Consider the following 22,849-nt stretch of genomic DNA (forward strand, 5'->3'; position numbering starts at 1 on the left):
TTTTGAAGGTAAAATCTTCTATTGAGGTGTGTATTCCTCTTCCTTTGCAGTGACAAGGTGATGTAATTATAAAAATGCAGTAACAACCTGATTTTTTTGATGAAAAGCAAAATAATTTCAGTTGCTTAATAAAGATTCAAGTCTGCTGCTGCTGGATTAATGGCATAATAAGGTAAAATAGCAGGAGAAATGACTGTAAAATGGTGGGTGAATGCCACTAGTGTAAAGAATGGTATAAAGAAAAGACAGCACTTTACTGATACTTTTCAATAGGAGCTTATTGCATTACATAAGTTGAGTAATTTTCTGTTCTCAGTAATTTCTGTTGTAATCAGATTGCTTTAGCTTTATTTCTTGTTTTCTTCAGAAGTTATAAGGAAGAACGGTTTGAAGCCTTCGTGTATCAATGGTGATTCAAACCAATTAGGTTTAGACAACTTTTCCTGTCTTTTTACAGCTACTAATGTCATTATTTGAATTTCCCCTTTTATTAAACTGAGCATTAGTTCAACTTACTTTCCTCCTAGGTATAAGGCAGACTACGCTTATGTGTTAGATAAATGTGTACTTTTATTTGTTTGGATAGTGATTTGCTGTTGACAGAAAATGGGAAGGAGACTATGTTTTGAAGTACAGAAGGAAAGTGTAGGGTTTTATGCAAACTAATGGGAATGTAACTGTTCAGTTTGCAAAAGGCACAGATAGAATAGTGCAGAGAACAGGGACATAGTAGGGATGTATGAGTGGCTGATTTTCTTAGGGGCCAGAAATATCCCTTGGCCTGCCCTAAAGCAAAATCCAGAGTTGATAGTGCCAGAGTGAGCAGTTGAGGTCTGCGAGAGGAGAACACTTTTCCAGAAACAGCTCTATGCATATGATGGGCTAATGAGAATATTGTCTGCTTGTGGTCAGAGTCTGTTGCTGTTCTTATCTTCTTTTCCTATCCACACTGGCACAGTTTATTTTAAGATTGGCTTTCCTTTCTCCTCTTTTCCAGGTCCCCTAATAATGTGTATTTGTAGCTGTTCTGTGCGTGTGCTGATATTAAAACACATAGGGAGAGGTGATTCCAAATGCTTCCAGGGTGTTTACAATTGGATACAAGGAAAGAAGATTGAAGATGGAGTCAAGATTAACCTCTCCTTTTGTATTGCAGTATCATTATCTAATTAGATCAGAAGCAAAACCCTGTGGCTTAGTCAGTATTAGAGCGTAGGCACCCATTTCAGGAGGAAGCCTTTGAGAAGAACAATCTTCAGCCGTCCACCTACACCATTTTCGCTGTGGATTTGCAAGATGGAAAAAGTGACAGATGCAAACCTCCCCAAAGGCAATTACATCTTCTCCTTATGCATTGCCTTTAAAGAGACTTCTTTCTCCCTGAATCACTGGCACTTGAACAATCCTTGCAGGGGACCTTTCTCTTTGCTGTTTATAAGTTTCTGGTCCAGAGACAGAACAGGTCCATTAAAGTTCACTGGATCAGAGAATATAGCCAGCTGGTTTTTAATAACACATGCTACTTTATGACAGCACAGATAGCCTTTGGCAGGAACCTGGAGCTATAATATAGGTAAGGTGTATGGAGACAGAATGGAAGGGAGCAGATAATTCTTGCTAGTTCCCCGAAAAGGTCCTGTGCCTGAACAAGGACTCTATCATCCAGGAGTTGTCATACCTTACTGCAGAAAATGGCCAAGTGCCAGATAGTTCTATATAGAGGGAAACTCCAGCTGAGGCTCTTGCTACATGATTTAAGTTGCAGTCTTGGGGTTTATATGTGTTGGAACTCACGGCTGTGATTTTGGTTTTGGTTCACTTCTGAAATGATTCTGATTCCATGGATCAGCAAACATCATTCTGGAAGAGCGTTATCTTGTGCAGTTTCCCCAAGAATTCTTCAACTATAACAGATGATGGGATTTTTGTGGGCAATGCCAAACTGTGGGTTTGATTAAATTTCACTTTTACCACCCTGTGGGAATTTAACCCTTTTGTGAGCTTCACTTTCTTGACCAATAAGGGTCTTAAGGCAGTAAGGCCAAATGTATCCCATGCAAGTCACATCCCATGTATCCCATGGATCCCATGCAGGAAAACATGCTGCAGTGAATCTTTTCATTGGATTGTGACAGTTTACCATGAGCAAACAAATAGAGAAATGTGAAAGAGAAGAACAGAGTAAAACATACTCTGTCCCTCCTGATCTTAATATTTGATGTCAGTTCATTACGAACATGGAATGTGTAGGAGCTACTGTAATAACTGCAACAACTGTGAAATACGGAAGAACTCGTGAAATTTTTACAAATGTATGAGTGGAAACTCATCTGTTAGGGGCAGGTAGCAGAACTTAAAAGTACATTGCTTTGTTTTATTCAGGTCTTTGCTGGAAGTGGAGTGGTGACTCAGTTTTAACACATGCATACAGAAATTTAAGGAAGTAGTAACATTTTCAAAATGTTGTGATCTGATGGCAGAACACTTGTACTGCTCTTATGCTATTACTTAGATTGTTAAAACACTTGTGAGCATCATGGAATCTCACCTGTTGTCAGAAAGACATAGTGCATTCACCACTTGCATGTAGCAATCAGGAGCATTTATCCAGCACTAAAATGAAGACCAAAAATATTAGAAATGTACTTACTTTTTCCATTGGCACACAGGCTACAACTGTCATTATTTTCTCTTGTTCTTTCATATATATCTAGAAAATATTACCCAGAAGAATTTGAATTTGTGTATCCCCATTTTGGCGCTGAGTGTATTACCTGTAAGAGGGAATGTCTGTAGCCAGGTGAACTGCAGCTTGTTCTATCACTATGTTTAATGAAGCTGCTCATCTCACAGTGAGATTTGGAATTATGCTCAGATATATAGCTATTCTTAAAAGCAGAAATTGCAGTTATACCTAAGAGACATTGGACCACATCTTCCCTTAGGCACATCACAGCAGTGGCAGACATACAACAGATTGATCTGAGTAAGTGTAGGTTTCTACCATATTTGAGTCTGTGTCCAAGTTAGATAACAGCCTTGGCTTGTTATAGACCACAGAGATGTCACTGACAATCAGTGGAGAGTAGGTTACCGTTCATTTCATCCTAAATGAACCTAAAAGCGACTCTTCCTCCACACTTGCTAGGAAGAACAGCTGTGATGAGTTGACCCCATTCAGCTGTTCAGCCCTTTGCAGCTTTTCTCTCATTACCCTGCAGAGGCATGGGGAAGAAAACAGAAAAGGAAAAACTGAAAAGTTATGGGCTAACATAAGGACAGTTTAAAAAGCGAAGCAAAGATACACATGCAAGCAAAACAAAATAAGGAGTTTATTCACTACTTCCAGTTGGCTTGCGGATGTTGATAGCACAGATAACTGACTGACAGAAGCATATTAAGTGTGGATAGATAGTCACATAAAATCATACAGTAGGAGAATGAAGAAAGCTGAAGAAACAAGTCGATTTTCATTTTCTGATAATGTATCTAACTGGCATTTTTCTGAAAAGTTAGTCAGTGTAGTTGGTGGGCAGGAAAAATGAAAGCATATCTTGACTTTGGAAAACAGGTGTGTTTTAGAATGTGGTTTGCAGGAACTTCTAATTAGAAGGATGTGAGAAGACCAGCACTTTCTAACTAGTGATGCACATAAGTCTTCAGGATATTAACATAGCTGATTTCTTTTGATGGACTTCCAATCTGTGGATGAAACAACTGCTTTGGCTATGAAATTTTCCCTGTCTTGATAGACCAGTTGGATGATCCAACATCCAGCTTAAATGTGTCTATAGCTTACCTCTTAACTTCTAATTAAACAACAACAAAAAAAAGTTGAATAACCTCATTGTAGAGAAGGACAAAATGCATCAAAATTAGTTACAGGTATTACAGGGAAGTGAGCCAATGTGGAGATGAGTCTAAATGAAACAACTATTAACAGGCTCCTGATGAGCCTGTAAAGATAATCCATCAGGAATGTTTCCATACCCTCTTTGTTTTGTAAATGGTAGTGCATCGGAGTAGAAATATGTTGTTTATATTAGTATATGTTTTATTCACTATATTTTTCTGATTTTTTGGTTAAGAAGAGGAAGAGAGAAAATCCAATCTACCTGATGATCAGAACACTTGAAAATGGAAGAGATTCAAATTTGAGTTCCTGATCTGACTCAGGGGCTTAGACTTGATACACCTCATCTCAGTGTGCCCATCTGGCCTGTAGAGTGACATGTTACTGGTTGGTAAGAAAAACCAAAAACCAAAAAACAAACAGCAACCAACTCAAGGTTGAGTTTTCTTTCTACCTCAGAATAAGAACAACGTGGAATTTCGAAGCAGAAATATGCTTTTTTGAGACAAATTTTTGCTTTCTGGCTTACTTTACTGAGCGTTTTGTAGATAACTTAGAAAAACACAGTTTCCAAAATGCCAAATGGTTCTTGTGCCTCATTTGAGCGTGACCTGAAATTGTGAATTAATTAGCCTTTTTTTTTTTTTTAACTTCGAATAATTTTAGTGTGTACGTTTGAATTAGGTCTTAGTAGGCAAAAGAAAAGTTAATCAATTTGATATTTACATTGCAGTCTAAGTGCATCTGTCAAGTGATTATTTCTGGTTTGTATGTTCGAAACACTAGAAGTTTTCCCCTTTGAAACTTTCGCATTTACATGAAACATATGACTGATAAAATATTTAATTGCTAAGGATATATGGTTAGCAGCAAAAGTCAGGCTTTGTCTGTGTTACTCTATCAGCTTCAGCTAATCCATAACATAAAATGTAGGTCAACTGGAGCTTTTTAAAACAGATGGAAGTTTAGGAGTTTATGGTAGCTCAATGGATGCCTGTCCCCACAAGGCTGCCAACTTCTTCAGTTCCAAATTGCAGAAAAAGCAGAAATCAGCCTCCTAAAAGCCGCTTATTCCAACTCATTTTCATTCCAGAAGCAGTGATGCCATGTGCAGTTGGATTCTCTTTGTAACACATTCAGCTCTGACATGCTACAGAAGACGATAATTAGTTCAGTGGTGTTTAGAGGATTTTATATTTAGTTTGCTGACAACGAAAAGTATTTTAATTTGGGCAACCTCATTAGGGTAAATATTCCAGAAGAGAGAGAAAAACACAATTCTTCTAAGTAAAATTCAAGAATTGGAGCTAATCCAAAGTTTATTTCTGCACACACTTCAGGTTTCCCTTTATTTCAACATTCAGGATCATAGTTTAAATCTGTCATTAGGTTAGTGCTAGAATGAAGTAAATATATTATCCCATTTTTCTAGTTCGTAAAAACGTTGAGGAGAAATGGGCAGAATCAGCATGGCTGTTTCTAAAAACCAGGGTCTCCCAAAATAATTGCTCCATCCTGCCATATGGCTGGCCATAAGGATATCCCACTGCCACAGCAGCTTCTTCAGCCTCAGCTGAAGGTTATTCTCAATGTGACTCCTGTTCTTGTTCACTGAGCTTCTCCAGTTTGAGGCCAACTTTTGATGTTACGATCTGTGTCTCTGCTCCTGAGTGTGTGTGTGTATTATAATGAAAGTTTTAATACCCATGTTTAAAGTTTTCTTTTAAAACACCTCTGATGTTTACCCCAAGTGTGTTCCAAAGGCTACTTTTGGCTACAAGCGTTCTTAAGTCTCCTTGTGGAACAGAGAATGGAAATGGTAGCAGTAGAAATGTGAAGAGATGAAATTATTGCCATTTGTGGTACAGAACATTTTTACATGGTTGAGAGAAGGGGGAATAGTCAGGAGAATGTCAGGAGTTGTTCAGAAGTTTGGAGGGTCAAGGTGCTTGGTGGTTGGCTGTTCATTGGATAAAGTTCCTGAAATAAGCTGCCATGACTACCGTAGTTAGATAAGACCAATGTGAAACACTGCTTTTTTCTGGAGTTAAATGTAATATTTTGAATTACTGAAGCTGACTTGTGAACTTCAGTTTCTTCTAAAAGGTCAAGCACTGTGACATCTTTTAAATTGCAGTAACCAGAACTGAAAACGTTTCTCAACATCCAGGAAATGTGTCTTCCAGTGGCTGTAATGGCTAAGGACAAAATGTTATCTTGTGAGCATAAGTCATCTGAGAACTCTGTTTTTAAAAACCACATTTGCTTCAAATAATCTAGGAAAAAGTTCTACTTTTTCCCTATGTAGTTCATAGTAGATATTTCTTCATATGCAATCTTAACCTAAATTTTCTAATAAAGCTGTTTGTGATGAAGTATTAAAACAAGGTTTTCCTTACACATAGAAGTTCTTCAAACTAGGTAGAAGGCTTAGTCTGAAGGAAAGAGTGCTATGTAACTTCTGCTGTTTCTGTTGTAGTTCTAAAAAGCTCCAAGGCTTTTCCCTCTAGCCTGTATGCAAAGATAGGTGGGAGGAGGGACCCAAAGTTTTTCTTTTCTCTTTTTTCCCTCTCTACTTTCTTGCTTTGTACGTGCGAGTGGGGAGAGGTTGGGAAAAAGGGAGAGAGCAGAAGCAAAGAATGTGGCTACTGTGAACATAAACTGCTGTGAACGTAAACATTAGAAGTCCCAATGTAGTCTTCTCTGAGAGAGGAAGGGTTTCTGTCTCCCCTTACAGGGTGATCCAGCAACATCTGCACTTTAAAATGAAGGCAGATGAGGCAGTTCTTAACAGCTGCTGGATATCTCTTGCTTGAAGATTTCTTTTTAAGGGAAAGGATGTTGGAGAGAGTTTTGGTTTTATCTGTTTGTAAGACTATGAATAATACTATTTGTACTTGAGGTATGAAGGTACTGCAATTATGAGAAAATTGCTTTTTGCCTGACTGGCATACGTAAACAGCTTTCATCTCCAAATGTATGCATCAGGCTCGTGACTTCAGTTTGTCATTTGAGAGAATGTGTCAGCCTTTCATTTCAAATTGTGTTGGCTCTTCTTTTGTCAGGGAAGACCTTTCTTGCGCATTTAAGTAACAGAAACAAAGGCAATTAATTAAAAAAAAAAAAAAAGGCAGCTAAAAGCAATTATTGAACAAGGGTTGGGCTATGGATATTGCTTTGAAAATACATTTCCAGTAGTTGCAGAAGGACAAAGCTGTGCGTCATTCATACATGGCTTTTGTTTGTTTTTTTTTTGCCTCTTTCATGTTTCCTAAGGGTTGAAGATAAATTAGGGTAGCAATTTTCTGCACAGGCAAATCACAGACTATGTCCTAGATCTCCAAATGCTTCAACATGTAAATACTGGTTCTGAAGCCATCAGGTCTCATTGCAAGTACACATTCATTTGCATTTGTGGTTGAAGGTTACTTTCGTTCATTGACCCATTTAATTGTCATTCCTTCTCCTCAGTTGCAGTTATATGGCTTCATGTGCACGCATATGAAAGACAAGCAGTTTTAAGTCTCTCAAGAAAACAGACAAGACCCAAATCTTGCCGTGAATGTATCTGAATAAAATGAATACCAGTGCATCACTGAAATCATCTTCAGTTGGAAGCTGTATCTAATCTCTGTGTAGAGCAGGATAAAGGGAACTTCTCTGAATACTCTGGGTATCTGCAGAGACTGACTGCACTGTATTCCTCATTAAACCTCTGCTCTTTCTGGCCTCTCTTGGTCTTTGTGAGTGGACCTAAACAATGTTATCATAACCTTGGAATTACTGTGTTGGAAGAGAAATAAGGAGAGTCTTGTTTGTCTCATTCTGGTCATAGAAGTGAATGAATTGATGTTTGGTGAGTACAAACAATGGCTCTCAACAACTGTTCCAGGGGGATTAATGTCACTGCATGTGAGGTATTTCTTTAGCAAGTAAGATGTCAAACAGTTACCTTGCACTGTTACCACCTCGGGCTTCCTCGTCATAGCTGTAGAGAATGTAGACTTAATGAGAGCTGGCACAAAAATATTTCAGCATGATGGGGAGGTGCAATTTATAGTTGCAGGAGCAGAGAAGTGTTCCCGTGATGCTACTGCTTCCAATTCTATTTCTCTGCACTACTGGGAGAGTGATGTTTCAAGGAAGTCTGTAAATTCTATGTTCATTTGCAAGTGCTTCAGTCTTATGTTAATTGGTGGCATGGGTTCTGTGTGCAGAAAACTCCTTGTGTTCCTAGAGAAATATTGCCTGGACAGAAAGTGTGATAGAGCCAGACAAGGTGAGTGAGGTTGTACTGTTTATTAAACCTTCAGACTCAAAGTTATGGGCCTAACAGACTGTCACATCTAATCAGTTACACTAAAGAAAAACAATTTTCAGATACTAAAACAATGCTATGAGCAGCCTGCAGATAGGTAAAGAGTATGGTGCACACAACCCTTATTCTGAAATTTCAGGAGGGAGAAATCTTTGTTTAGTCAGGGCTTTTTTTTTTTTTAATTTGACCATATGAACTGTCAGATCCAGTGCCTTGCATAAGCGCTATATCTAGTCCTGGGATCTCAAAGAGCAGTGAAATTAAGGAGTCTTTTCTGATTCTTTGAAGTCGATAGTTTAGTTTAAGATTCTCCTTCTGCTAGAACTCTGTTTCTTACCTAGATTCCCATTTTCTCATCAACATATTCCCTCTTATTATACACCACTGGCTAAGGTAGGTGGGAATTCCTCGTTATAAATCTTGGTTTTGGGACTCATAATCTCAGAGGCTGCAATCTACTGTATTCTTTACTGACTTTCCACAGAAAGAAGTTAGCAGATAGATGAGTGCAAGAGAAATACGCTGATAGAATTCAAAACAGGCTCCCACACAAACAATTTAAAAGCTGCTTTAGAAGTTTGTTCTCACGCTTATGGCTTTTGCATAAGCTTCCAAAGCTTAAATGCATTTTTTTGGCCTTTGAGATGTTCTGGTTAACTGTGAACTAAGTGCTACCAGCACAGTGATAGGTTCTTGAGGTACTGTATCTCTTGAAGCAAAAATTCATGGAGGTCTGAACTGTCCAGTTACAGAAGTGAGAAATAAATGCTAAATACTAATGATGAAGTGAAAACACCATTCCTGTTACATTTGTATGTCATAAAGATGGGCAGAATGCTATCCTTGATGTATTCGAGATGCTTCTCACAAACATGGAGTGCCAGTCCAACTAAAAGTTTTTGCATATGTGATTTGTGCGCTTAATTACTGCAAGAGGGCAAGCGTATGAGGGATCACATTCAAAATGACACTTCAGAAATACAGAAAAACTCTTGATACCTGGTTTGTTTGTGACTGATACTGAAATCAGCCATTATTGTGTTGATGAAAGATGAGATTTGTCACAGCATCTAGATATGAGGTGTCCAGTGTAAGAGCTCAGTGTTCTGAGCTCTCACTGGAGTTCAGCGAAAGATGTTTTCTTATAAACCTTTCCCTGTACAGGAAAGCAAAACAAGTGGAATTAATTACCTACTAAGGATGACTGCCTCTCTTCATTGGTAATAAATAAATTCTAGACAATTAATTTAACGTACATGTCAAATTTTTAGATATACAACATAAGGTAAAAGGAATTCTACATGTCCTTTCCAACTCTGGATATTCTATGATTCTATGATAAGCATGGGTTAAGCTCTCTATTTGATTTGTGAGTAATCACTCATGTGATCATTAAGTGGGAAATGAGCTGTGAATCAAGAGTAATATCTTCCAGAAAGCCTGGTTGTCAGCTACACTAAGAAATGCAGTTTAGTCCACTGCAAAAAGATTTACTACACAGTGGGTTTTTTTCTTTCTTTTTTGGTAAAATATGAAGGGTGTAATATTTTTTATGTAGAATGGAACAGATTCCTCATTTTTGAATCAGAAAGGACTTTGAGACAAAAGCATTTGATCTGTCTGCTTCAAGCACTTACTTAGCTTCTCTGCCCTCTCTGTCCTGACATTTTGGTGCTTGGCTTGCTGTTTGACAGATATTTACATAATGAAGGTCGTTTCTCTGAGGTGGGATATAAGGATGCATTACAATTGTAAATTCCACTAATTGTCATAAAGCAGGACTCAAAGCTTAGACAATGGCAAATCCTACTGTTCTATGTCCCTGAGAGATGAGTGGATGAAATGTAAATATATGGATGAATAGATTCATAAGCTAAAGTACAAAAATGATTCATAAAAAGGTTTACTCACTTGTAATCCACAAATGATGCTTAAGGTCATGAACCACTGACCTGTGAATGTATAGCTAAGTTTCATTCGATAGACATATAAAATAAACATATTTATTATGTGTAGTGTGACTTCTCCCCTTAGAATTTATAGAGGTACAGTTTGGGCCAATTTAGGAATTTAGGAAAATTCAGATTATAACAGCTCTATATTTTTTATTCTGTTTCTCAGCACAGCTTTTTCTGTCCCTTGTGTTTTCTGGAAGTTAAAAGATACGTGGTTTTCTTTCCACATATTGGTGTCTGTAATTGACTGTGACTTAAGCCCATTTGAGCTCAGTGGGGAGCTTGGGAAAGAAATACCTATTAAAATAATCCCCATTGAAAGGTTTTTTAAGTTCGAACTATTAAAATAATATCAACTGACACAGATAGTAATTCTCATCTGAGAACATAAACATTAACAAACCCTTTCCTTACCACTGAGAAGAAGGCATTCTGTGTCTGTATTGTGAGCAAGGAATGGGATGCCCTGGCTGGTTAGAAATTAGAAATATACAGAAAACTTCTCTTTGAGAGTGTGTCTGTTCATGAAAACACCTTGGCTTTAAACTAACTTTGATTTCTGTGAAAAGCCCCATGTATCTTAATCTTATCACTGAGCAGTAATGTAACTGTCCTGTATTTCAACAAAGCAAACAAGCGGCTCAATTTGGAATGGAATCATTTGAATGGCCTAGCATGAATTGTGCATGGGGATTAGTTTCATTTGACTGTAAGTTCAATTTTTGTTTCAAAATGAAGTCTCAAGATATGGATTGGATGGTAGCACAAACTGCCTGCAATGTACCCAGATGCTGCAAGGACTGTCTCACCTCCCTGCCCTGCTTGCTGATGGTGCCTTCTTGTGAAAGCCTGTGCAGCTGAAGACACGCTCTCTTTGGCTTTGCTTTCTGGTTTTCGAGGTGACTCAGTCATTGTGTAGTCACACTTGAAAGGCAGATCAGGGAAAGATACCAAAGTGTCCTGTGGAATGAGCAGAAAGACAACACCCCCCTTCTATTACAGCATCATCTTCTGTTGCTGTATGCTGCTTCTGAATCTGTGTGCCCAATTAGCCCACAGCCAGAACCTGGGTCTGGTGTGAGAACAAGGGCTGAAGTAAAGAACGTGACTAATAGGTTTGTGAAGGAGTGGGTAAGAGGAGGTTTTTGGCATATTTACATCTACAAATGTCTCTAATGTAAATCTGGTGTGAGGCTGTTGTGTGTGTGCTTGTCTCAACTTGCTTCACTGTAGAGTTTGTGCTAGCATTGCAAAGATGTTCAGGTTTTTTTTGCTAAGAATCTAAAGAGTCTGCAAATGAAATGTTTACAAGGTATCACGAGGATGTTTTCCAGATATTCCAGATAGACTTCTGCAAGGTTCTTCTTCCATGCATGTCAGTAACTTGCTCTTTAACATGATAAGTGACCTATTTTGCCTGTTGCTTGTGCTATTCTATGGTAGGTAATCCAGGGAGTGAGTGGTCTTTCGCTGTTGTTGTTCGGGTATAATAGGTCTCAGAGACAGCAGCAAAGTCACGGTTTTGCTAGGAGCATTTTTCGTAATAGGAGTATTGCCTACTGCTCTGTCAAAGGGAAAGATGTGGAGTCTGGATTCGGCTTTCTCTTATCCAGTTCCTGTGTTGGAGAATCCTCTGGGCTTCAACACAGTTTTTGTTTTTTAATTTATGTACTATTATTGAGGCAACAAGATGAGAATTAAACTTACGAATTTTAGAATAGGAAAATGCAGTGGAGTTTCTCTAATCATAGAATCATAGAATTGTTTGAGTAGGAAGGGTACCTTAAAAGTCATCTAGTCCAACTTCCCTGCAATGAACAAGTTCACCTACAGCTACATCAGGTTGCTCAGAGCCCTGTCTGGCCTGATCTTGAATGTCTCCAGGGATGGAGCATCCACTGTCTCTCTGAGCAACCTGTGCCAGTGCCTCATCACCCTGATGTAAAAAATGTCTTCCTTCTGTCCAATCTAAATCTTCCCTCTTAATGTGAAATCATATCTTCTTATTCTATCACAACAGGCCCTGCTAAGAAGTCTATCCCCTTAAGATTCTGAAAGGCCACTCTCAGGTCTTCCTGGAGGCTTCTTCACCAGGCTGAACAGCCTCAGCTCTTTTGGCCTGTCCTTGTAGGTGAGGTGTTCCATCCCCTGGTTTATTTTCGTTGCCCTCCCCTGGACACACTCCAACAGCTCCATGTCTCTCCTGTACTGAGGACTCCCCATCTGGACGCAGTGCTCCAGCTGAGGTCTCACCAGTGCAGAGCAGAGGGGCAGAATCACATCCCACTCCCTGCTGGCCACGCTTCTTTGGATGCAGCCCAGGACATGGCTGGCCTTCTGGGCTGCAAAGGCACACTGCTGGCTCATGTCCTGCTTGCCATCCATCAGTATCTCCAAGTTCTTTTCAGCAGGGCTGTGCTCCATTATTTCATTCCCTAGCTTGTATTAATAGCGGGGGTTGCCATGACCCAGGTGCAAGATCATGCACTTAGATTTGTTGAACCTCATGAGGTTCTCTTGGACCTGCTGCTCAGGCCTGTCTAGGTGTCTCTGAATGGCATCCCATCCATGTTGACTTCACCCCCCACAGCTTGTTGTCATCCTCAAACTTGTGGAGGTTGCACTTGATCCCACTATTGATGTGATTGATGAAGATGTTGAAGAGCAGTACTGACCCCTGGACAACATCACTAGATACTAATATGGTGTTTGTCAGAAGCGTCTTCTATATTTCCAGCTGGATATTTCTGAGCAGTAGAAAATCACATCTTATCTGAAAAAAATGCACAAGACATAGAAATATAGCCCTTGTATAAATTATTCTAACAAAACAAGCTTATTTCCATCATGTGGACTGTGCAGGCTATGATGACTCTGGCTTTGACATTTAAGTGCCCAGTTCTTATTTTATAGCTTTGTTTTCAGTAGTTTCTCGTTTTGCAAAATTTGAGCTATTTGAATTGTAATTTTCAATGTTACTTATTTGCTGCAGTGAATTTTCTGTGAAACCTTTGAGCAATTTCAGTAGTAGTTGCTAGGGCATCAACAGCTATTTCCTACCTTCAGAAGTGCTTATGAAAGAGAACCAGTTCAGACGTATTTGGAAGGGCAAATCCTGCTCTAATTGCACCAAGCAGGGAAAGCCTGCTGGGCCCACTTGGGATCAGGGGCGAGCTCTGTATGCCTATTGATGGATACAAAACTAGGTCAAAATGCCTAGAAACTTCTAGGAGTGTGTGATATTTCTCCAAATATCAGATAACTATTACTGGCAATGAAATGCAAATGAATGAAACTTCTGAATCAGAAACCTAGAGGCAAGGATACTTACCTGAGGAAATTCGCTGTAAGGGTAGGAGTTCTAGTTAGAATTTTTTGGTGCTGATCAAACGCATGCTTAAGCATGTGCTCCTATCCAAAATATGGGGAGGTAGTAGCTTTCCTCTTCTCGAGATTAATCATAATTTTTGGAAAATGATAAAACTAAATGATAAAACCCAGAAACCCTTGTAAAATCTGCAAGGAAGCAGATAAGCCATCCCCATATGTCTCCTCAGTTGAATGAATAAGCAACATTTAGGTGAGTTAATCAACAAGAGCTTCTCTATTATCTTAATCAAATAAAAAGGCCATGCTGGACCAGTTAATTAAAGGAGGGGCTGCTATGGGCTTTGTGCTGTTCTCATACGTACAGTGAGGGAAATTCACCTCTTGAATTCTTGAACTGTCTGTTACAGCCAGTGATGTGGTTCTGACTATGAGTGAGATCTAAAATCACAGAGCTCGGAGTTTGCTTTCCATGGGAAATCTTTGCACGGACATAAATAATTTCATGTTTCAGGAGAACCCAGGAATTTAATGAGGTGAAATTAAGACCAAAACCTTTTGCTTTACCCACATTTTCTCTTTCAGTTTTGATTTCTTACTTTTCATGTCCTTTATTTAGTGAGGTTGGACTGAGAAAGTTGCTAAGTGGTTGTTTCAGTTGGTGATGGTTTATTAATTTACTGTTGAGGAATTCGTATTTTGAGGAGTATCAGTATCTTGAAAACTGATATTTAGATTTTCACGGGCTTAAGACCCTAAACATATTTTTAAGGGTTTTGTCACAGTAACACTGGGAGGGAACATTGGAAAACTGAAAAGATCCAAACAATTTCCCATTCGCAATTGAAATAATATTTGAAAGAAGTATCTGAAGGTACTTCTTGATACTTAACTCTGTCTTGATGTAAGTTCAGGCCAAGAGAAGATGACCTCAGTGGTACTATTACAGAACGGCTGATAACGTGCATTAATTGTAGAGAGTTTTCTTTGAGGTACAGCTCTCTGGTAATGAAAATCGTTGCACTCATCATGAGCTGGTGACCTAAGGAAGTGGAGCTGACCAGGTAAACTGAGACTGAGGGTGGTCAGAAACTCCTAGTACACCACAGAGGGAAATAAAGCAGTCCCTGTACTTTAAGAACACAATCTCCAAATGTGTAATCTGTTTCTCGTGCAAGACATGTGGCCCAGTATAGGAGTTTTAGGTCAACTGATTCGGTTACAGATTAGCCTCAATGTTCTGAAAGAGAAGACTGTAGTTACTTATGGTCTTTAATTCCTGCTAAAGGATTATACTGGTTGATACGCTATTCCTACAGTGTGAAATGTTTTTGTGGGTTTGCTAAATTAGCCTTTGTCACAGAAAGGCTTCTTATGTGCTTCTGGTCAGAAGAAGAGACAGCTTTGAGTTTGTAGCAGCTTAGATTGCCAGTGATTGAAATCTTCATCTAAAATTAATACATTTTTCTTACTCTTCCTGGATTATGTTCCCATACAGTTTTGCAGATGCATTGTAGAGATGTGACCCACTCTGATTTAAACATTGCATGCAAGGCACTTAACATAGAAATCTCCAATAGAGGGGCAGAAACAAGTGTTGGGAGGAGAAAAATAATGTAATTACAGGTAAACTAATTGCCATTTGTGAAGTGTTTGGAAAAGTGACTTTAATAAATGTAATTTTAAAGCTTCAAGTCATATTTTTTCGGAAAGACTTCCATTTTAGGTAATGGTGTTTATGTTAATAGATATTTTCAGATGATAAATGTTTGTTTTAAATAGTACCTCCTTTAATATTCATGACTGTACATACATACACTTTCTGCTTTTCTTTATGTTTGTGAAATATTTGCTGTCTTGATCTTGGCACACATGATGTGCTGACTGTTACAGACCTCTTACAAGAATGCTTTACCCTGAAAATCTAGGTCAGAATAAAGCCATACAATAGAAATTTTTTTGTAATAGAGTTAGCATGTGATTTTTCATTATTTTAGCATGTGATTTTTCATCATTTTGAACTGCTTCAAAATAATGGACAGAGTATAGAGAAAGACATAATGGGTACTTTACCCTGTACACTATGGATCTCTGGGATCCAGTGAAATAAATCCTATCCCAGTGAAAGTGAATAACAGACCAACTTGGCAAGCTTTTAACCAGTGTGAGAGTTTTCCATTTGTGTATGTGGTGGGTGTGGACGTAATACAAGTCAGTGCTGTTAATGTCAAATGCTTGAATCCCTTTTAAATTTAATAGGTTTGGGAAGTAGATGATTCTCATTGGACTTGAGGAATGTTTGTATATTGAGGAACTTTGTATATCTAGATCCCGTTTAGTACATACTGCCTTGTTTGAAAGATCTGATCTCTTCCTGGTGTTTTTCTTTCAAATTCTGACTTCCAAAAGACTGTGACATGCCTTGGTGATTCTATGATAGGCATGAGGAACAAGGTTGTTAGACCTTGTTGGGGAACCGCGGATTTCTTTCTTCTAAGCGGCTGTTCCTTTTGTGAGATTCTGTTTGTACTTGTTATGGGACTTGCCCCCAAAAGATGTAGTGTGAATACACTGCTGCTTTCAAACCTGTGTTTTCATACCTCTTTCATACCTGTTCATACTGTTCTTTTCATACCTGTGTTATCTTGGTATCTTCCCAGGAAATTGTTTCATTCAGGTCCAGAACAAGATTTTAGACTGAAAAAAAACCCCAAACATTGTTTCAATACTTTAGATCAATTAGATTTTCTAGAATATCTGCTGTGAAAAAAGAAGGCTCAGGTATACCAAGAGAGATTTTCTGTGGCTGCTGCTTTCCTCCTGCAGTGGGGAATTCTGAAAGTATCGGCTGTGTACTTGGGAAGTCTTCTGGCAACACAACATTCATGTTCTCTCCTGGAATTCATGTTTGCTCGCTGGTATTGGAAGAGTGTGAATTGAGAGTAGAAAAAAGAAGAAAATTTAAAAAGAATGCTAACTGGGGACCAGAGAAAAACAAGAAGTGGTGGAGTTAGGAAGAAAGAGAAATCAGAAGAAGACAATCAACCATTCATTTTTTATGAGCTTGTGTACAAGATGATTCTTTACGTCATTTCAGTGTTCCAGCTACAGCTTAGGCTAATGATGATCACAGCACTGGGGTTGTTTACCTGTTGAATACAAATGCTGCCTGGGTGTGCACTAATATGGCAAAATGGGTTACTGAATCCCAATACTGTATGTAAAAGGATCTTCTGTCCTTCCATTTTTGTCTTTATTATAAAAACATTTTCAACATAGAGTGGGATTGTTTTTTGACACCTTACTCGACATTTTTTTATTGTTAGTGTTTTAATGAAAGGCAGTGGTCATTTTAAGTAAGGCAAGCAAATAAATAAAAGGGAAAATGGTTCTGAAAAGTTTAAATGCTGGTCAGAGCTCTCTCCACACTCCTTACCCAGTCATTATCCTATTCCTTCTCTAAAGATCACTAAAGGAAAGAGACCTCCTCTAAATCATAAGTGGAAAAGGTGAATTTGTGAGTCATTATTACAGATCGTAATGAAAATCAAATTAACCAGTGATGTTTTGCAAGCAACAATCTCATTATTACTGCACAGTTTTTTAGATGTCAGCTAGCTAAATGTCTGCTTCTTGTTTTGCTTGCCAGTAAATATAGTAAGCTTTATTCATACAGATTCCCTCTTTCTGTAAAATGCCTCTGCACAGCGCTGAGAAACTGTGTACTAGAAATCTTGACTTCCCACACCAGAGTGCTGACATGTTAGACTGTAGTATGCCTTAAAATGTGCATCATGCCAGACAAAATGGATGTAACTAAGTCTGAATCTGCAATTTAAGGATTCTCTTTTACTGTACATTTGTTTATGCTGTGTTTCATGTCGTACCTCTTTTGGTGGGGAAGGGACAAAATCATAGGGCTTTGCTTTTGATGGACTGGCTGTTACCATCCAAGTAGTTACTCTGATGAGAGAGCAGAATTATTGAAGCTGTAGTGATTGGAGGACAACAATCTGCTCCAAGTCTGTGGAGTTACATTAACGGAGGAGTATTAAATCTGATAACTGAGCCATCAGAATCATAAAGTACCCTGAAAAGACACTTAGAAAATGGCAGCAAGGCTTAAAACTTTAAAAATTTCTGAAATTTTTCATACAATGAATCAAGAGTGCGTGTGCTTATGAGTGGATTTCCATTTGTGTAGTACGAGAGGTCTGCCACTCTCAGTTTGGCCTTCAGTAGTTATTGCAAAGTACTGATCTTAACATCAGCCTCTCAGTAAGGAACTGGTGATGTCTAATTGTCATCACTGTTTAGTGGGAATAAATTTATATTGCCCACTAGACATGATTTTGAAGGATTAAGTAAACTTTTCTTTTTTTCAGGCTATAAGACCCTTTTAAAAGGAATTTCAGGGAAGTTCAGCAGTGGAGAACTTGTTGCAATTATGGGCCCCTCAGGAGCTGGGAAGTCAACACTCATGAACATTCTGGCAGGATACAGGTCAGTAACATGAAAGCCTCAAGTAAAGTAAGGATCAAGGCTGATGACTCCTTGGAGTAAAGAGCAGAAGAAATCTTACCCAGTGTTTATAGAAAATAAATATTCCACAGATTCTCTATTAGATTCTTACTGCTTATATTTTCTGTTTTTCCTGTTGTGGTCATGTATAATTTATCTGTTAACAAGTTGGATCCAGAAATAGGAAACAATTTGAAGTCTAGAACACCAAAAAAATTCTCGCTCCAGCTTTGTAGAGAATCTGATTCAGTGTCTTATGTTTGTCATATTTTAAATTCAAATCTTACAAATGTCTGAAAAAAGAAGACCCTTTCTAATGAATGCGTCCACAGTGTTGATGTCTTCTAGACCAAACTGCAATGGGCTAAGGACTGTAGTTCATCATCCTCAATCTCCTATTGTGTGGCTAAGTACAAGTTTTCTCTGTGTTGTTGTCAGTAGTGCATAAGGAACAATATAGAGAAACCTAACCAACAGCTGCATATTTTTTCAGACATTTGTGTAAGACAGTATGCATTTTGTATTGAATTAAAATCATCAGCCTCTTATGAAAGAGAGCATAATTACAAAATAATTTCATTTCTATCCATTTATCAGTTTTATTCCATACTGGACAGTAATTTCCTAGGACTGCCACATAATGAGGACCATGACATAACAGAGGAAAGCAAGATTCATGCCTGGTTGTTTTGTTTATTCATTACAGAGAGACAGGAATGAAAGGAGAAATTCTCATCAATGGGCAGCCTCGTGACCTACGCTCCTTTCGCAAAGTCTCCTGCTACATCATGCAAGATGACATGCTCCTTCCTCATCTGACTGTCCAAGAAGCTATGATGGTGAATTTTGTTTTTAGCTGTAATTTATTTGTGTGGGAGAAAGTGGAAAATCTTTATTTGTGTATTACATGTATTCTTACTTCTAGCAATGCCATTTACTATTAGCTCTATTTGATCCTGCTCAGTGAGAGTATGTGGACTTTGATAATGACTTGAATTCTTCTTCTGCTTTATTGCTTTCATTTTGTGATGAGCATTATGATTTAGAAGAAAATCTAAGGCTGTACTAAATAGTCTTCCCAAAGAATGAAGCCTGCAATTCCATACAGAATGAGTCTTTATAGGAACCATTGTATTTCTTGGGTGGTGGTCAAGTATTTGCTTTCCTTTTCTCTCCATCTTCCATGTTCTGACTGTAAAGTTTCTATTTTGACTTTAAACATGGTCTCTCTGCTAGTTAACTCTTACTTGACTTTAATAAATGAATTGTATAAAATCTTTTTGAGTTTTTCAAAGGAAAACAGCAGAAATAGAATAATCCTACGATTACAGGCAGCATTAATCTTCTTGATGCTTATCATAGCATCAAGAGGTTTACTAATTGCCACATAGACTAATCAGTCTAGAAGGGCCTGTTGCTCAGCTTGAGAAACAGGGTGATTTTTCTCAGATTGTTATCAAAGTAAGTCTAAGGTTGCTCATACTGTATATCAGCATCAGTTCACAAATTTCAAGGTCAAAGAAATAACTATAGTCTTGGCTGTGCTTTATGTGGCTGATTTCCTGTAGAGACACTCCTCTGTGAGGAATTTTTCGTCTTTTGTTTGTTTGAATGTTGTAGTTAGAATCCCATAGGATCACTTTAGTAGAAATGGACCCAGGTGATACTTTCTGTCTAAATTAATCAATCAAGGCTCTGACAAAAATAATTTCTTAACAGTTTAATTTCTTCTCATAAAGGCTAATCAGAAAGTTTTGTGCAGCTACCTCTTAGGACAGCTGTGACATCTTTCATAAGATTATTTATTTCTGTACTTATTTGTTTATCTCCTGAAGAACAACCATTTTTTTTTTATCCTCATGATACAGGTGAGGCACAGACAATCTGTGCTTTGAGCACTGCCTGTGAAGTTAGCAGCTATGCAAAAACACGATTCTTCAATCTTCTTCTGATCTTCCTTTAACTTGCAAAACTGACTTTCTTTCTAAGGTGATTTTTGTTGGATGCTGGAGTTTTTAAGTCAGGTTATTCTCATGCACAGGCATATGTGATACTTGTGATTTGGACACTATAGTTCAGCCTAAACTGAATGAAGAGGTCATCGAAATTGTACATTGAGATGTTTTGCTTGAGACATCCACTGTAGTTGATGGTCAAGCATCAGACCAGTTCATAACCAAATTCCTTTGTATTTTGTACTCCAGGTATCTGCTCATCTGAAACTTCAAGAGAAAGATGAAGGCAGGAAAGAAATGGTATGTGTACTCACTATCAAACTGAGAATTTTGGGGGATGCTAAAGTGGTCTGTGAAGTGAGCACTCCTAAACTGATACCCTTAATCTAAAACTGAATTGCGTTGGACTTAACATAATGGAATAAATCAGAACCTCAAAGTTGACAGGTATCATTATGTGTGAAGACATAGTACAGATTGCATAAAAGTTGTTTTCAGTATGCCTGATTCTGATAATGAGTAGATAATTGCAAAAAAATCTATCAAAATGAATTCATAGGTTTTGTAGGATTTCTTTTGATGTTACTTAACACGTAGATTTTTTCATATGCGTATCTGATGGCTCAGGCATTCTCATGACCTGGGGGTATTGGTCAACGCTTAGCTCAATGTGAGCCAGCAGTGTGCCCAGGTGGCCAAGAAGGCCAATGGCATCCTGGCTTGTAACAGGAATGGTGGTGCCAGCAGGAGCAGGGAGGTGATCATCCTTCAGTACTCAGCCCTGGTGAGGCAGCACCTCAAGTGCTGTGTTCAGTTTTGTGTACCTCACTATAAGGAAGACATGGAGGCCCTGAAGTGTGTCCAGAGAAGGGCAATGGAGCTGAGAGGTCTGGAGCACAAGTTTTCTGAGGAGCAGCTGAGGGAACTGGGATTGTTCAGTCTGCAGAAGAGGAGGCCCAGGGAAGACTGTATCTCTCTCTACAACCACCAGAGAGGGGGTTGTAATGAGGAGAAAATCAGCTTCTTCTCCCAAGTAACTAGCAATAGAACTAGAGGGAATGGCCTCAGGTTGCACCAGGGAAAATTCAGGTTGGGTGTTAGGAAATAACTTCTCTGAGAGAGTGGTCAGGTGCGGGAATGGGCTGCCGGGGAGGTGGTGGAGTCACCAACCCTGGAGGTGTTCAGGAAATGTTTAGATGTTGTACTGAAAGTTATGGTTTACTGGGAAATATTGGTGGTAGGTGGATGGTTGGACTGGTCAATCTTGGAGGTCTTTTCCAACCTTGGTGATTCTATGATTCTTTGTGATTTTGTGTGTGGTGACATAAGTCAGTCATATCTGGCAACAGTGAGCGAAGGCCTTTGTTCACTTGAATGCTTCAAGGGAGTTGAAGTGTTCAACAAGAAAGTGTTCGTTTTTCCAAAGGTTAATGAAAAATTCAAGAGTTCTTGCAACTACTGCAGAAATTTCTGTGCCCATGTTTGAAAGTTTTGATCATTGTAGCTGTGCTGGTGAGCAGAAAGGATGGGTTTTGAAATCATGTTGCTCAGATAGGCAAGATCGTGCAGTTGTAGTTAAGGTAGAGGCTAATGTATTTGAAGCTTTTTTAAGTGTCCAAGGTTTGGATGAGTAGGAAGCTAGGCTAAAACATGCATGTGTCTTTTTGAAAACACCAGGAATTAGTTGCACGGTTTACACTTGCACGTTTGGTGTGCTGTCTTGCTTCTGGCTGTTGCTGTCTGAGTGAGAGAAAAGCCGTGGTATATTTTTGCCTGTGAAGACCTATAACCTACACCTATAACCTGCACTGTGTGCTCCTCTCACTTATCTGACTATGACAGTTCCTCCCGATTATTTGATCTTACACAGCACTGTGTTTTTAAAGAAAATGTTTTGGAGGTATTCGACTAGTCATAAGGGCTGCTGGCATGTTAGCTTATGAGGCAGTGTTCTCACCTGACTTTGGTTACCTCAGTTATACTTCAAAGAGCTGGAAATGTACCCCGTCTCCCCATTTATTCTGCACTTTAAAAATCTGGGCCTCTACGTACCCAAGAATACTCAGAGCTCAGGTGTCTGTCTCTGTTTGAGTGGCGTTACCAGAGCATGCTGAAGCATATGGGAGGAACACTTCTGTGCTGCACAGTGTGTTTCAAAACAGTACATACCTGGGGAGGATTACACCTGTAGCTAAAAATAAAAGAAAAAATAATGGCGCTGTTGAAAATAAAGGTGGTTTGCATTGCTGAGAGACTCATTAAAAGTGAAACTGTAGCTCAGTGAGCATTTGGAAATGTTTTTACTGGCCTCAAGCTATGTTTCAGTCCAGTGTAAAACAACACCAAGCAAGGAGATGTTGCATAATCGCTGTCTCATACACTGCCTTTTCAAGGTAAAAACCTCTGCTATTTGGGAGTTGGTGTGAGTGCCTAATGGGGATTATGTGATAACACGGTCCTACTGCTAAACTTAAAATCTACTTTCCAAGAAGACTGGCAGCTCCTTTTATCTGTGTATGTTACTCTGGATAAGTATTTCCTGTAAAATTCAAGTTCTAATCTTTCCTTGGCTTTTCAGAGTTGGTTATTTTTTTTTGTTTGTTTGTTTGTTTTTTTCCCATAAATAGAAAAGGTCATGTTTTCATTCTGGTGTATTTTGTGCTCCCAAAACCGTACACTTAACAGGTGAATTTAGGAATAGTTTAGGCAGCTGGAAAAAGCCATGTAACAGAACTCAACTGAGACAAAAGTCTGAAGAACGAAGAAGGCGATGAGCATGCACATTGGAAAGGTGTGGCCTGATGTTTCAGGAACATTAGATGCTTCCTACTCTTCCTCACATTCCAGTCTGTTTTAGAGTCATAGAATGACCTGGGTTGAAAAGTACCACAATGAACATCTAGTTTCACCTCCCCCTGCC

General features: G+C 38.7%; 1 protein-coding gene across 1 annotated transcript in view; it reads left to right on the forward strand.

Annotated features, from left to right (window-relative positions):
- ABCG1 (ATP binding cassette subfamily G member 1) overlaps window positions 1–22,849 on the forward strand; it is a 53,051-nt gene that overhangs the window by 17,222 nt on the left and 12,980 nt on the right. Inside the window, exons 3-5 of the mRNA XM_048932960.1 lie at window positions 17,839–17,956; window positions 18,681–18,813; window positions 20,179–20,229. Coding sequence (XP_048788917.1) covers window positions 17,839–17,956; window positions 18,681–18,813; window positions 20,179–20,229 — 302 coding nt within the window. The remainder of the gene's footprint in view (window positions 1–17,838; window positions 17,957–18,680; window positions 18,814–20,178; window positions 20,230–22,849) is intronic.

This window comes from Lagopus muta, chromosome 1 (assembly GCF_023343835.1).
Source record: "Lagopus muta isolate bLagMut1 chromosome 1, bLagMut1 primary, whole genome shotgun sequence".
NCBI classification, from domain to species: Eukaryota; Metazoa; Chordata; class Aves; order Galliformes; family Phasianidae; genus Lagopus; species Lagopus muta.